The sequence below is a fragment of the Loxodonta africana genome, chromosome 20, assembly GCF_030014295.1.
Source record: "Loxodonta africana isolate mLoxAfr1 chromosome 20, mLoxAfr1.hap2, whole genome shotgun sequence".
Lineage (NCBI taxonomy): Eukaryota > Metazoa > Chordata > Mammalia > Proboscidea > Elephantidae > Loxodonta > Loxodonta africana.
The window spans coordinates 16733583-16745980 of record NC_087361.1 but is presented as its reverse complement, the minus strand read 5'-3'; the positions used below and the strand labels follow the sequence as shown (position 1 = coordinate 16745980).

The window sequence follows — 12398 nt, the reverse complement described above, 5'->3', positions numbered from 1 at the left end:
AAGACATGTTTGTAAACTATAGCATGATAGAAAAGTCTGGGAGAAAGCCACATAAATTTAACTAAGAGTAGACTGGTCATTATTATAAATTTAAGAGTAGACTGGTCATTGTTACTAGGTTATTATAAAGTGTCCTTCCCTTGCTAGGTATAGTGGTTGACTACCTTTGTCATCAAGAATTAAGATATTAAAACAAGCCTTGGGAAAAGACTTTATTTCTATGTCTATCCAACATGAAGAAGATAAAATTTGCCAGTGAAATCTTTTGCAGTCAACTAGAGCAGAAATTGGCATTCCAGTAAAGACAGCTGAGACATATGTATTCTTATTTTTGTTTATTTTCAACTTTTTAGCTATCATTATGCTTTGGCTGTTACGCTGTTTCCTTCTGTGTTGTTGTAGAATTGAATGCCTCTTAGCTTTTTCCCTTTTAAAGTACACCACCCAAACATTGTTTGTATAACACAATGCAAAGGAAACTTGTTTGTGTGAGACACTTAGTTATGTATTCTGTTACTGTACCTCAGGTCCCTGGGGGAAAATTAATATGGCAGTGCTTTCAATAATGTTACTAGAACTCTATTATTAATAGCAAACAAAAGAGCTTTGCACATTGAACAGGTGACTACTCTGGACATTCTGGCTATCTTTGAAATGGAGCTTTAGAAGGATATATACTTCTACTATTTAAAATCTATTTTAGGTTATGCTTCTTTAGTGTATTACATTTTAGAACCAATTTTCTGAAAATAAGACATAAAAATTTGCTTGCTTTTTTGCGTACTAATAAGGATTTGAGAACTCGGTTTGGGGAAAAGTTAAAAGAAATCAGAAAATTGTAGTTTTAAAATTGTGAAACTTATTATAATAAAAAAAATTGTTCATTTTCTAATAAATGCTACTCTGATTATTATTGCATTTACCTCTTTCATTAAAGCCTAATCATTTGTATTTTACAACATCATAGGTGAGAATTATGTTACTGAAACTTGAGTTGTATAATTATACACTCAAGTGTATAATTAAACATTTGTGTGTTCAGACAGAAATGCATCTGTAATTGCAGACAAGGGGGAGGTAATTGTGATTTGGGGTGCTTAAGAAAGAATGGGAGCCCTGGTGGCTCAGTGGTTAAGAGCTCAGCTGCTAATCAAAAGGTTGGCAGTTCGAATCCACCAGCCGCTCCTTGAAAACCCTATAGGGTTGCTATGAATCAGAATTGACTTGACCCCAGCGGGTTTTTTTTATTAAGAAAGTGTCAGATACTTTTTGCGGTAGCACATGAATATAAAGAGAGTTTCATAATGGGAATACAGAGAATTATCTCTTTAGTTGAGAGAGGGGAAGCTTCTACAAAGGTACAGAGACCAGAAGGGCAGGGGGAATAGCACGGAGTCTAGAGTGGCTGCAGAGTTAGGGGAAGTTAATGTAGACCTCTAGTTTGGTGCCATATTGTAGAAAGGCAATCAGGAATATGAATTTAGTGTGCCAGGGCCTTGAACCAAGTAGTGTCTTGTGAAAAGTGGTGTTTCAGCAAGTCCAGCCATATGAAGAGTAGCTAGTGCTTGATTGCGGGTGTGACTAGGCTCATCGTCATAGTCTGGGCCTGACCAAGGTTGACGACAGCGGGAATAAATCACAAGAAATGTAACCAACCAGGTGTTGTCGAGTTGATACCAGCTCATGGCAGCCCCAAGGGTGCCACAGTGTTTTCCATGGCTGGTTTTTTTGTTTTTTTTTTGAGGGGACTAGATTACTAGGCCTTTCTTATTAGGTACCTCTGGGTGAACTTGCACCTCCAGCCTCTCGGTGAACAGTCGAGTGCGTTAGCTGTTTGTACTACCCAGGGACTCCCACAGTGGAATTTTGAAGGAAGGTTTGACAGGATATGGTGACAGTAGGTGCATAATTTTTAAGGCTGAGGTGAGTGAAAGGACACATTTCAACTCTTGGTGCCTTTCTTCTTCAGATGAACTTGCACACACACACACAAAAAAAAACAGAACCCGGCAAGTAGGAAGACAGATTTCCTTTACCCTCACCTTTAATTCCTACTTCTTTTGTCAGTGTACATTGGATAAACACAACTGAGGGGATGGTGCCTCTATTATTTGTTTTTTATGTCCCCCGTGAGATCAGCTTTTATTTAACTCCCTTCCTCCTTTATATCTTTGTTTTGCTTCTAAGGAGGAAGGCTTACAGGCATTTGGCACTCAAATTGGTTTGTAGCTCTGAACGTTGCTTAAGGGAAAAGTCTTTAAAAAACAAAACAAAGAATTGTGGTAAGACTTTTTCAATCAATAATATTTCATGTTATCAACATAGCTCCTTAGAAAAATTCTGTTTATAAAAAACTGGTAAGTGGAAACAATATTTCCTTTATGTTGTTATTGTGAAGAAATGTGACTGAACAATGAGAATAATTGTAACTGCATGTCCAGAGTGTGGAGAATACAAGGCTGTTTGCCTCTGGGTGTTTTCAAAGCCAATTTTTCTTCCCCCAGGACTGCAGCGTTCCAGAGATAGAGCTTTGTGCCCAGTCTGACTCAGCATGCTGTCCTATCTACATACAGCGAGCGGTCCCCAATTTGGAAGAACTGAATATCCCCAAATCTGTGTCCTTCACTGTGAAGTCAGGAGTGTACGTACCGGTTTGTCTTTATAATAGTGATTGATGATCTCCAAAGTTAGTTTTTATTTCATATTTTAATAGGTGACATACATTATATTTCTGAAGTTCTCATTAGTTAATTTCACTTTATAAACCTGAATACCTGGGAAAGACTGTTTCTCAGGGATTAAAATAGTCTTTCTTTGGGTCAAATTAGGACTTTGATGTATGACTCACAGGAACGGGTGTAAAATTCTCCGACATGGTTCTTGATAGACACATCCATCACATTTTGGGACTAAGAAGGAAAAACATGTCCTGGCCTAAAATTCTGAAGCCTGAACTATTTCTAGAGCCTCCAAGTGCTAACTGGTAACCAGCTGCTGTTGAGTTGATTCCGACTCATAGCGATCCTATAAGACAGAGTGAAACTGCCCCGTAGAGTTTCCAAGAACAGCTTGTGGATTCAAACTGCTGACCTTTTGGCTAGCAGGTGAGGTCTTAACCACTGCACCACAGGGCTCCAAGTGCTGACTGTTACTGAGTGCTTAGTTAGTGCTGAGCACATGGTGCTTTTGTGTTTATTACTCCTCGATTCTGCAAGCCAGGTGTTTACCCACATGTCATAGATGAGGAAATTCAGTGATTTGCCTCAGGTTACCAGCTGTTAAGTATGGATTTGATCCCCGGCCTCTGTGATCCCAAAGGTATCTTAAGGACTGTAGGTCTAACTCAGCAGAGTCTTGGTTTAGTCCCCAAATGACTTGAGTCACAAAAACTTGTGAATGCCTGGTTCATTAACGATCCTTCTCTCTTCCACTATTTTTATTTGGTCTGATGGTTGATGATGAATCTTTTGGTCACTGTTGGACATCTTTCTTCATCTCCCCCAACCAAGGATCAGAACTCTTGGGGAGACCTAGTAATTGACCTTGTCTATGAGAAATGTTTATAATTTTCAAGTTTAGCTGAAAACTAGAAGGGTCTTTTGGGAATCTTACGTCAAAACAATATTCCTGAGACAGCACCTAGAACTGATACCAATTCCAAAAACGTGGATCAGTGATATCAAATGTCTAATGAAACGCCTACCTCTGATTGCCCCGTTTTAAAAAGAATGGAATATAGTGGAATGATTTTGATTTTTCAGTTCATATCCTCCTTGAATTAAAGGTTTCATACCTTTTAGGCACTGGAAAATTCTAAGAACAGCAATGGCTTGAATTTGAGAAACATTAAACGTATAGGATAGGTAGTGTTTGAATGTAAGTACTTCAAAGCTTGTTAACTTTTGTTTTTATTTGCTGTCTGGCTAAGTCACTTTGGATTGTGTTTTAGTATAATTCTGTGACTGGGATTTTTTTTTTTTTTGGTAGCCCTTTTTACTTTTAGATAACTAGATTAAAACACTACTGTTATTAATACTTTAACTAACCATTTATTTCTTATTTAGTTGGCTTGCCTACCCAGATATTAATTTTAAGGGGCAAGCTACAGTTTTGGAGGAAGACCATGGACTCTTTGAGATTTCCGCAACTGAAATGAAATCACTGCATCCACTTCAGATGGTAAGCAAATTTAAAAATGAAGGATTCAAAAATAATAATAATAATAATAATTCCTTCTCCCAAATACCCATGAACCCAAAATTAAATAGCCGTGGTGATTTCTCATTCATCTCACTCCTAAGGAATGAATACACACTACTGAATTGGCAAGCTATTTGTATGTTGTTTTTCTGTTTCTTTATATTATAGAGAATATGTCTATGTGAAAACATTTCTATGTTTGAATATCTAGAAGACAAATTTACTTTGAATTTACTTTGTATTATGCCAAGTCAATCAATACTTACAAAAAAAAAAAAACAGGATTCCTGACGAATACTGTTCTGTAAACATTTTGAATAATTAAGTTCAAAATTTGTTTTTTTGATGTCTGTTGTAAAATTCACACACACACACACGGGTTTGGTTTTTTTTATTGTAAAATTGGTTATGGTAAATTATATTCTTCCATTGTAGTAATGAATGATCAGCTAAGCATTAATTATAAGTGGCAAGTTTTAGTTCTGCCAGTGCTTACTTTCTTTTAAAGGTAATATGTGCGTATGGCATTTTTGCCGTTGAGTTGCAGCAGACTTTTTTTATTTGAAGGGTAAACTATTCAATTAAATGTTAGCTAATGTGATTTTTTTTTTTTTTTTTTAATGTGATGCCTGCCTGTGCCCTGGTGGCACAGTGGTTAAGAGCTTGGCTGCTAACCAGATGGTTGGCAGTTTGAATCCACCAGCCAGTCCTTAGAAACCTTATGGGGCAGTTCTACTGTGTCCTCCTTAGAAACCCTATGAGAGCAGTTCTGCTCTGTCCAAAAAAAAAAAAAAAGGGTCGCTATAAGTAGAAATCGACTTTGATGGCAATAGGTTTGGTTTTTTTTTTTAATGTGATGTCTTAGTTATCTAGTGCTGCTATAACAGAAATACCACAAATGAGTGGCTTTAACAAACAGATTTATTTTCTTAGAGTGTAGGAGGCTAGAAGTCTGAATTCAGGGTGCCAGCTCTAGGGGAAGCCTTTCTCTTTCTGTCTGGAGGAAGGCCCTTATCTCTTTGAGCTTCTGCTCCTGCATGACCCTCATGTGGCTTTGCATCTCTCTTCCCCCATCTCTGCTTGCCTAATCTGCTGACCCGAGACACACTTAAACTAATCCTGCCTCATAAACATAACAGAAAACTCATTCCCAAATGGGATTATGAACACAGGAATAGAGGTTTGGATTTACAACACATATTTTTGGGGGACACAATTCAATCCATAGCATTGTACCCTTTGACCCACCCCCACAAGAAATTCATGTCATTGGCCCATGCAAAACACATTCATCCCATCGTATCATCCCAGAAGTCTTATCAAGTCCAAAATTTCATCTTCTGAATCATCCAAATTAAATATGGGTGAGACTAGGCATATTTCATCCTGGGGCAAAGTTCCTGTTCATCTGTGAACCTGTGAAATCTAGATTACAAGTTACCTGTTCCCAAAGTGCAGTGGTGGAACAGGCACAAGGTAGACATTTCCATTGCAAATGGGAAAAATTGAGGAAAAGAAGGGATAACACACTAAACGAGGCCAAAACCCATCAGAAAAATTTACATTAGATCTCAAGGCTTGAAAATAATCCTCTGTTCTCTAAGACCATCCGGGCAATGGCCTCACTCTCAGGACTCTGGGTAGAGGTCCCTGGGCTTCAGCCTCACCTCCCAGGCCTGCTGGAATGGCAATTCTACTCCCTGGGCTTTGGGCAACCCCATTCTCCTAGTCCGTCTGAGTGGCAACCCCACTCCCTTAGCCTGGGCAGGCCCCATTTTTCTGCCCCTTGGGCATGGAAGCCCTGCCCCCTCAGCCTTGGGCAGCCACCCCATCCACCTGGCCAAACTGAATGGCAGCCCCACACTCTGGAACCAGGTTGGTGAATATCTGACTCTTTGAAACTGGGGAGGGCATTGGCTATACTCTTTGAGACCATAGAGGCCATGGCCCCACCCTTTGAAACCAAGGCAACCCTGCTTCCCCTGCTCCTTCCAACAGTTCTGCTGATCTTCAAGCTGCTCCAAGGGTGGTGCCTTTCCTTTCTTGGAGGACAGCAAATGTAGCTCCTTTGGCCTATTGCCTGCCTGTACAATTCCAAGAGGCAGACAGTATTCTTTGCTGTGTTCTTTCTCTGTCCTCTTCAGTCTAAGCTGATGGGTTTTCTGCTGTGAAAGTTGGTTAGATCCATCAGTCACAGATTCAGTCTCTTTAACAAAAGATAGTGTAGCCATGTCCTTGGTGAACGTTACACGTGTCCTTATTTGTACAACAGAATTTTCCACATCTTTAAGCTTCGTTTTCATTTTGCACAGTTCCTTTTTAAGCCCATCTCTTTCCTCTTGCATTTTATTATGAGTGACAAGGAGGAAAAATGCAGCCCTTTTAAGATATTGCTTAGGAATCTCCTCCACCAGATATCCAAGTTTATTACTTACACCTACCTTCACCAAACATTTGAACATAATTCAGACAAGTTCTTTGTCACTGCATGAAAAGCATCACCCTTCCTCCATTGTCCAATCATATGTTTATCATTTGCTTTTGAAGCCTCACCAGAATGTCTACATTTCTAGCAGCATTTTGTTGCTGGTTCCACATGTATTCTCTAAGACAACAGAAACTTTATCTATAGCTTTCCTCACTTTCTTCTGATCCCTCACCAGAATTGCCACCATAATTCCACCAATAGCCTGTTCAAGGCGGTCTAGGCTTTTGCTATTAAGGGACCTTAAAACTCTTCCAACCTCCTCCTGTTACCCAATTCTACAGCTACTTTTACACTGTAGATATTTGTTAGAGCAGAACCCCACTCTCAATACCAAATGTCTTAGGGGGTTTCTCTAGAGGAGCTAAACCAGTGAAGCATATTTATAAATATATATAACCCAGAAAAAACCCATCGCCATTGAGTCAGTTCCGACTCTTAGCAACCCTATAGAGCAGAGTAGAACTGCCCCGTAGGGTTTTCAAGGAGCAGCTGGTAGATTCTAATTCCCAACCTTTTGGTTGCAGCTGAGCTCTTAACCACTGTGCCACCAGGGCTCCATAAGTATATACAGAGAGATTTATTTCAAGGAGATGGCTCAGACAGTTGTGGAGGCTGGCAAAAGTCCCAAATCCATGGGTCAGGCATCAAGCTGGAGGCTTCTCCTGACTTGACTTGCTTGCAGGGGCTGGTAGATCCCCAAATCTGCAGTTCAGGAGGCAGACTGCTGGTTCACGTCTCGAGAACTGGAGGTCAGACCATGACAAGTCAGATGCAAGATCAAGAGAGAGTGGGCTTTGCCAGAATATCCATATGTGTAGGATACAGACCATATCCCCAAGTAAACCCACCTTTCAACTGATTGACTGCTCACATCAGATCACAAAATACAGAATAATTATGTAATATCTGCTAAACCATCACGTTATAACCCATTTTTGATCATTCATGCCTTTTGAAAAAATACAAACCAGAAAAAATGAGAAATTTTAAAAAACACCATAGTGCGAGGTAGCATTTAAACAAGGAAATTACAGAATGAGGGTTTTTGTGAGGATGGGCTACTTTTTGTGCTCTACAATTCTGAGGTCTCCAGCATGATACCCATTGGTAAAAGTTGGAGGGGGAAGGGTGGTTAGCTTTGTGCATCTTCAATATAGAAAAAAAAATTGGTACTAAGTGATTTACAAATGTACTCTACCAAATGAGGTTTCTAAATTTATTAGCAAATCCACTCTTCTTTTTGGGACACTGTAGAATGGGATTAAATCTTTTATTGATCACTTAACACTCAAGGACTAAAGCTCGATTTCCTTCCTTGTAGTAGTTGTAAACTGGAAAATATCTTGTAGGATTTCTTGCCTCGCTGTACTTGGCGTTAATGCAGAGCAGTTTGACGTGGTTGTGACTACTCTATAGTTCTATACTTAAAACTTAAATTTAACCGGTATGTAGTCATCACTCATGTCATATTTTAATACCTACACATCTAATACAGTTACTTTCAAAAATTGAAAATGTTTAATCTCTAATATTAAAATTTGTCATCTTAGGGTGGACTGAAAGTAGAAATGCCTATGAACCTAAAGGTAAGTCTTAAATAGACTTTCATGGAAGGCTAAAAATTTTTACTATTAATTTTTAGGTATTTAACCATTAAAATTAAAAAACAAAAAACAGTGCACCTACTTTATGGAAATAATACCCGGCTCATGGACGTCGGGATATCCGGAAGTGATTGCACAGAATGGTTGCTGAGGGCCCACCCTGTGCTGTGAATGCGGAGTGGCGGGGGGAGTGTCAGTACGGAAAGATTGAAGTCTGTGTGGACAACCCAGGCAAACCCAAATAGTGTCTCCTGTAAGGAGGAAAGGTGATAGGTTTGGTTTGGTTTTGTTGCACTTGAGATGGCAGATAGCCATTCAGGTGGAGATCTCTCTGAGACATTTGGGAGTGATGCCCAGGAAGGAGGTTAAGGCTGATCGGAAGGAGGTGCTGGCAGCTCTTCTCAGACAGACATCAGTTTGTAAATATGAGTATCTTACAGAGTAGAGGCAATGAAAAGTGGGCTGCAGGTACCCTGATTAAGCACATTTTAGGAAAGAAAGGAGGAAACAGAATTAGTAAATGAAGGTAAACAGAGACAGGATCAAAGATGCAAACAAGCCACTATGTAACTGAGTGACAGTGCCTCCAGAGATAGGTTTGGAAACAGTGGGATTCATCCTTCTCTTTTGCTCCAAGACAAGACACAGCTCCTCCAACCCTCCCATTTCCAGGCTTCCTTATGCATAGGAACCTGGGTGGCACAGTGGTTAAAAGCTAGGCCGCTAACCAAAAGGTCAGCAGTTTGAATCCACCAGCCGCTCCTTGGAAACCCTATAGGGTAGTTCTGCTCTGTCTTATAGGGTTGCTATGAGTCGGAATCAACTCGATGGCAGCAGGTTTGGTTTTTTGCTTTTTACTTATGGAACTGACTACCAGTCACAATCTCTCAATCACAGATGTAGTATTTTTAAAACTTACATATCTAAATGTATGATATACCTTGGCTGTCTGTTGGAATCATACATATCTAAGTTTCAAAAAATATTTGTGCCTGAGTTCCACTCCCAGAAATATTATTTTGGTCTGGGGTGTGGCCTGGATATAGTTGGCATTTTTTTAAAGTTCCCCAGGTGATTCTAACACGCAGCCAAGGTTGAGAACCACTGATCTAATAGATGCAGGATTAGCTGTGACGCTCCCTAAATGACTCCTGTGGGAGTCTCCTAGTCTGCTGAATCAGAGCAGGAGGTTTCTTACCCTTTAGTTTCTTATTGGCTGTGCAGTGGGCTGAGCCTTCCTTGGACATTTGCAGTTTGACAGGTTGCAGATGTATATGTATGGAACAGTTGCCATAGGTAAATCAGTTTTCAATTTGTTAGATAGTATTAAGGTATTTTGCCTTTATGATGATAAAGACTCAAATATTCCTTGTGTACTACATCAGAACCACATCAGAAGACTGCTAAATTGTAAGTATATACTAATGAAAAAAAAAAAAAGGGTGATAGTCCCTGTTCATATTGTGGTCTGTAGTGAGACTTAAGTAAATCAGTATGTGTTATGAAATATGAGCTTGTTAAATAATTTTCTTTCGTATTTTTCAGGTTATTATTTATGAAAAACCTCACTTTTTTGGACAGGCCAAAGATTTTAGTGAACATATAGATTCTGTTCCTAATTTTTTAAAAAATGATAAGAATTTTCATGGAATTGGATCAGTTCGTGTCATCGGTGGTGTGTAAGTGTCATATTTTCCATATTTTATTTAGTAGTCTGTTTTTAAAGATTAACACAAAAAAATGTGTGAAGCAGAGCAAAACAGTCTCCCTTAATCTGAAAATATACGACCGTATGTAATATAAAAAATGTAATATAGGCAGTAAAAAATTTTTTTTTTACTCAAGCCTTTCTGCAGACTCTTGTTGGTATTAGAGATTTTGAGTTGGATTAAATGTAGAAAATAGTTCATAAAACCTCCACACTTAAAATTTCTAAACACAGTATAGCAGATAAGAATTGCAAGATAAAATTCTATTGGTAATTATTTAATTTTTCATTCTTGAATCTTAAGAATTTATATGGGGACTTGAACAGATCTGCTCTGGATAAACACGTTTTTATCGTATTTATTTGGCATGCATTCTAGTTTATGAACATGCGTGCTCCTTTGTTAATCCTACTATAAAATATTTTTTGCCTTTTTCCTCTTTTAAAATATGAATGCTTTTCCTATTAACTGGATCGATTTAAAACTAGTTTCTGCTTCACAGAAAATTATCCGCTAAAATGCAAAACTTTGTTGGCAACTGTTTTATAAAAATCTGATGAAAATACTATGACATGTAATACAGTATGCACACTTCTCATTATTAGATGACAGCTGTATGAGAAGAATATAGTACCCCCATTTGTCTTCCCTTAAGGATGTACAACGGACTTCATCATTTTTTCACCATTTCTGCCATTTTTCACTTTTGTTGGGTGTTTTATCTGCAGGTCTATCGACTGCTCCTCATCCCTGTCCAAACATGAAGTATCTGGAGAAAGTGAATTTTTTTCAATCTCTCTCAGACACCTGTTTTCACATATGGATATATAAATTGAATATTAGTCAAAACTTTAGTAAGGAAAACTGGGCAGAAGGTTTTGGTACTCTCATCATATAATAGAATCACTAATCTATCCTTTTTAGAGTCCCAGGGTGGTACAAACAGGTAACACACTTGGGCTAACTGAAAAGCCAGAAGCTTGAGGTGCCTTGGAAGAAAGGCCTGGCAACTGCCTCTGTGAAGTCAGCCTTTGAAAACCCTAGGGAGCACAGTTTTCCTTTGACATATGTGAGGTCATTATGAGTTGGAATTGACTCAATAACTGCTAAAATTTATCCTTTACCACTAAGGACTTCTATACTTTCTATTCTTTTTTCCCATATATTAAAAGCATGTTTGAAGTGGCCACATTTGTTTAAAATAAACTTAGAATTTGTAAGTTTTCTTGTGAAATTTATTTTTATGTAATAGCTTAAGAATAAAATAATGTTAGTTTCTCTACATATTACAAACATACTTTTTGTTGTTATTGCGTGCTGCCCAGCCGATTCCAACTCACAGTGACCCAGTAGGACAGGGTAGAACTGCCCATGGGGTTTCCAAGGAGCAACTGGTAGATTCGAATTGCTAACCTTTTGATTAGCAGCCTGAGCTCTTAACCACTTCACCACCAGGGCTCCATAGATAGTATATAAGATGTGTAAAATTTGTTTATTCCAGCTCATGTAGATCCATTCTTCCCCTGCCAGAGACACACCTACATGCATAGAGTTCATGATTACCGAGTGACTACTCTTATTTTATGCCCTATGAAAACAAATCTTTGGACTGTATTTTATGCCTTAACAACTGTAGTAGGGGTGGAGAAAGGAAAAACAATAGTAGTCAGCCACCAGACTTCATTTTGTTGAGCTGTAGAATTCAGAAGCCTCCAATCCAACCCAGGAGCTCAGAATAGTCATTCTGCCCAGTTGGAGGGGTTCCCATTCCAACTCACAGAGCAATGACAGGAAAGTAGGCAGATTTAACCCTATATTATTAGCCATCTGTGCCCATAGTACATTGGATACTGTGGGCCACTCCATAAAAGGTAAATTTCGTGGGAGAGATCAGTAACTAATGGTGTTTATCAGTATCCTGTACTGATAGTTTTAGATTAGAAGTCAGGAAACTTGTGTTCCTAAAAAGTACTGTCTCAGTGCTTCCTGTCTCCATTAACACCACTGATAAAATGGTAGGACCAGCATTTCCCATCCGTAAATATTTATGGCTGTGTTTGCATACATGTAGGGCACCAGGATTAATGCCAGCTGTAGCATTTCCCAGTTCCTCTTATAAATCCGTCTGTGGTGTGTTTTAGATTTGAAGCCTGATTAGAGGGTCCCTTGATTTAAACCCTGAATGAATGTTTAAAATGTTTAATATAGTGATTCCAGAAGGACTTAATCAGTAAAATAAGAGTGACTATCTATGGATTTTGATGGGAGTCTGTGACTTTTCTCCTTGGCTGTGTGCTTTCCATGATTTTTACTTGGCAGACGATGCTCTGACTACATTGAGGTGTGATGCCATGTTATGCCACAAACACTGAACGAGCGTTACGCTGTGGTAGTCCT

The 12398-nt window shown here is 38.8% G+C and overlaps 1 protein-coding gene across 2 annotated transcripts in view; it reads left to right on the top strand.

Moving 5' to 3' along the window:
• Nucleotides 1-12398, top strand: part of CRYBG3 (crystallin beta-gamma domain containing 3) — a 134289-nt gene that overhangs the window by 72353 nt on the left and 49538 nt on the right. The window contains exons 8-11 of one of the 2 annotated variants that reach the window (XM_064273079.1): nucleotides 2505-2641; nucleotides 4065-4179; nucleotides 8239-8274; nucleotides 9838-9971. In XM_064273079.1, coding sequence (XP_064129149.1) covers nucleotides 2505-2641; nucleotides 4065-4179; nucleotides 8239-8274; nucleotides 9838-9971 — 422 coding nt within the window. The remainder of the gene's footprint in view (nucleotides 1-2504; nucleotides 2642-4064; nucleotides 4180-8238; nucleotides 8275-9837; nucleotides 9972-12398) is intronic. The other variant, XM_064273080.1, reaches the window with a different exon arrangement.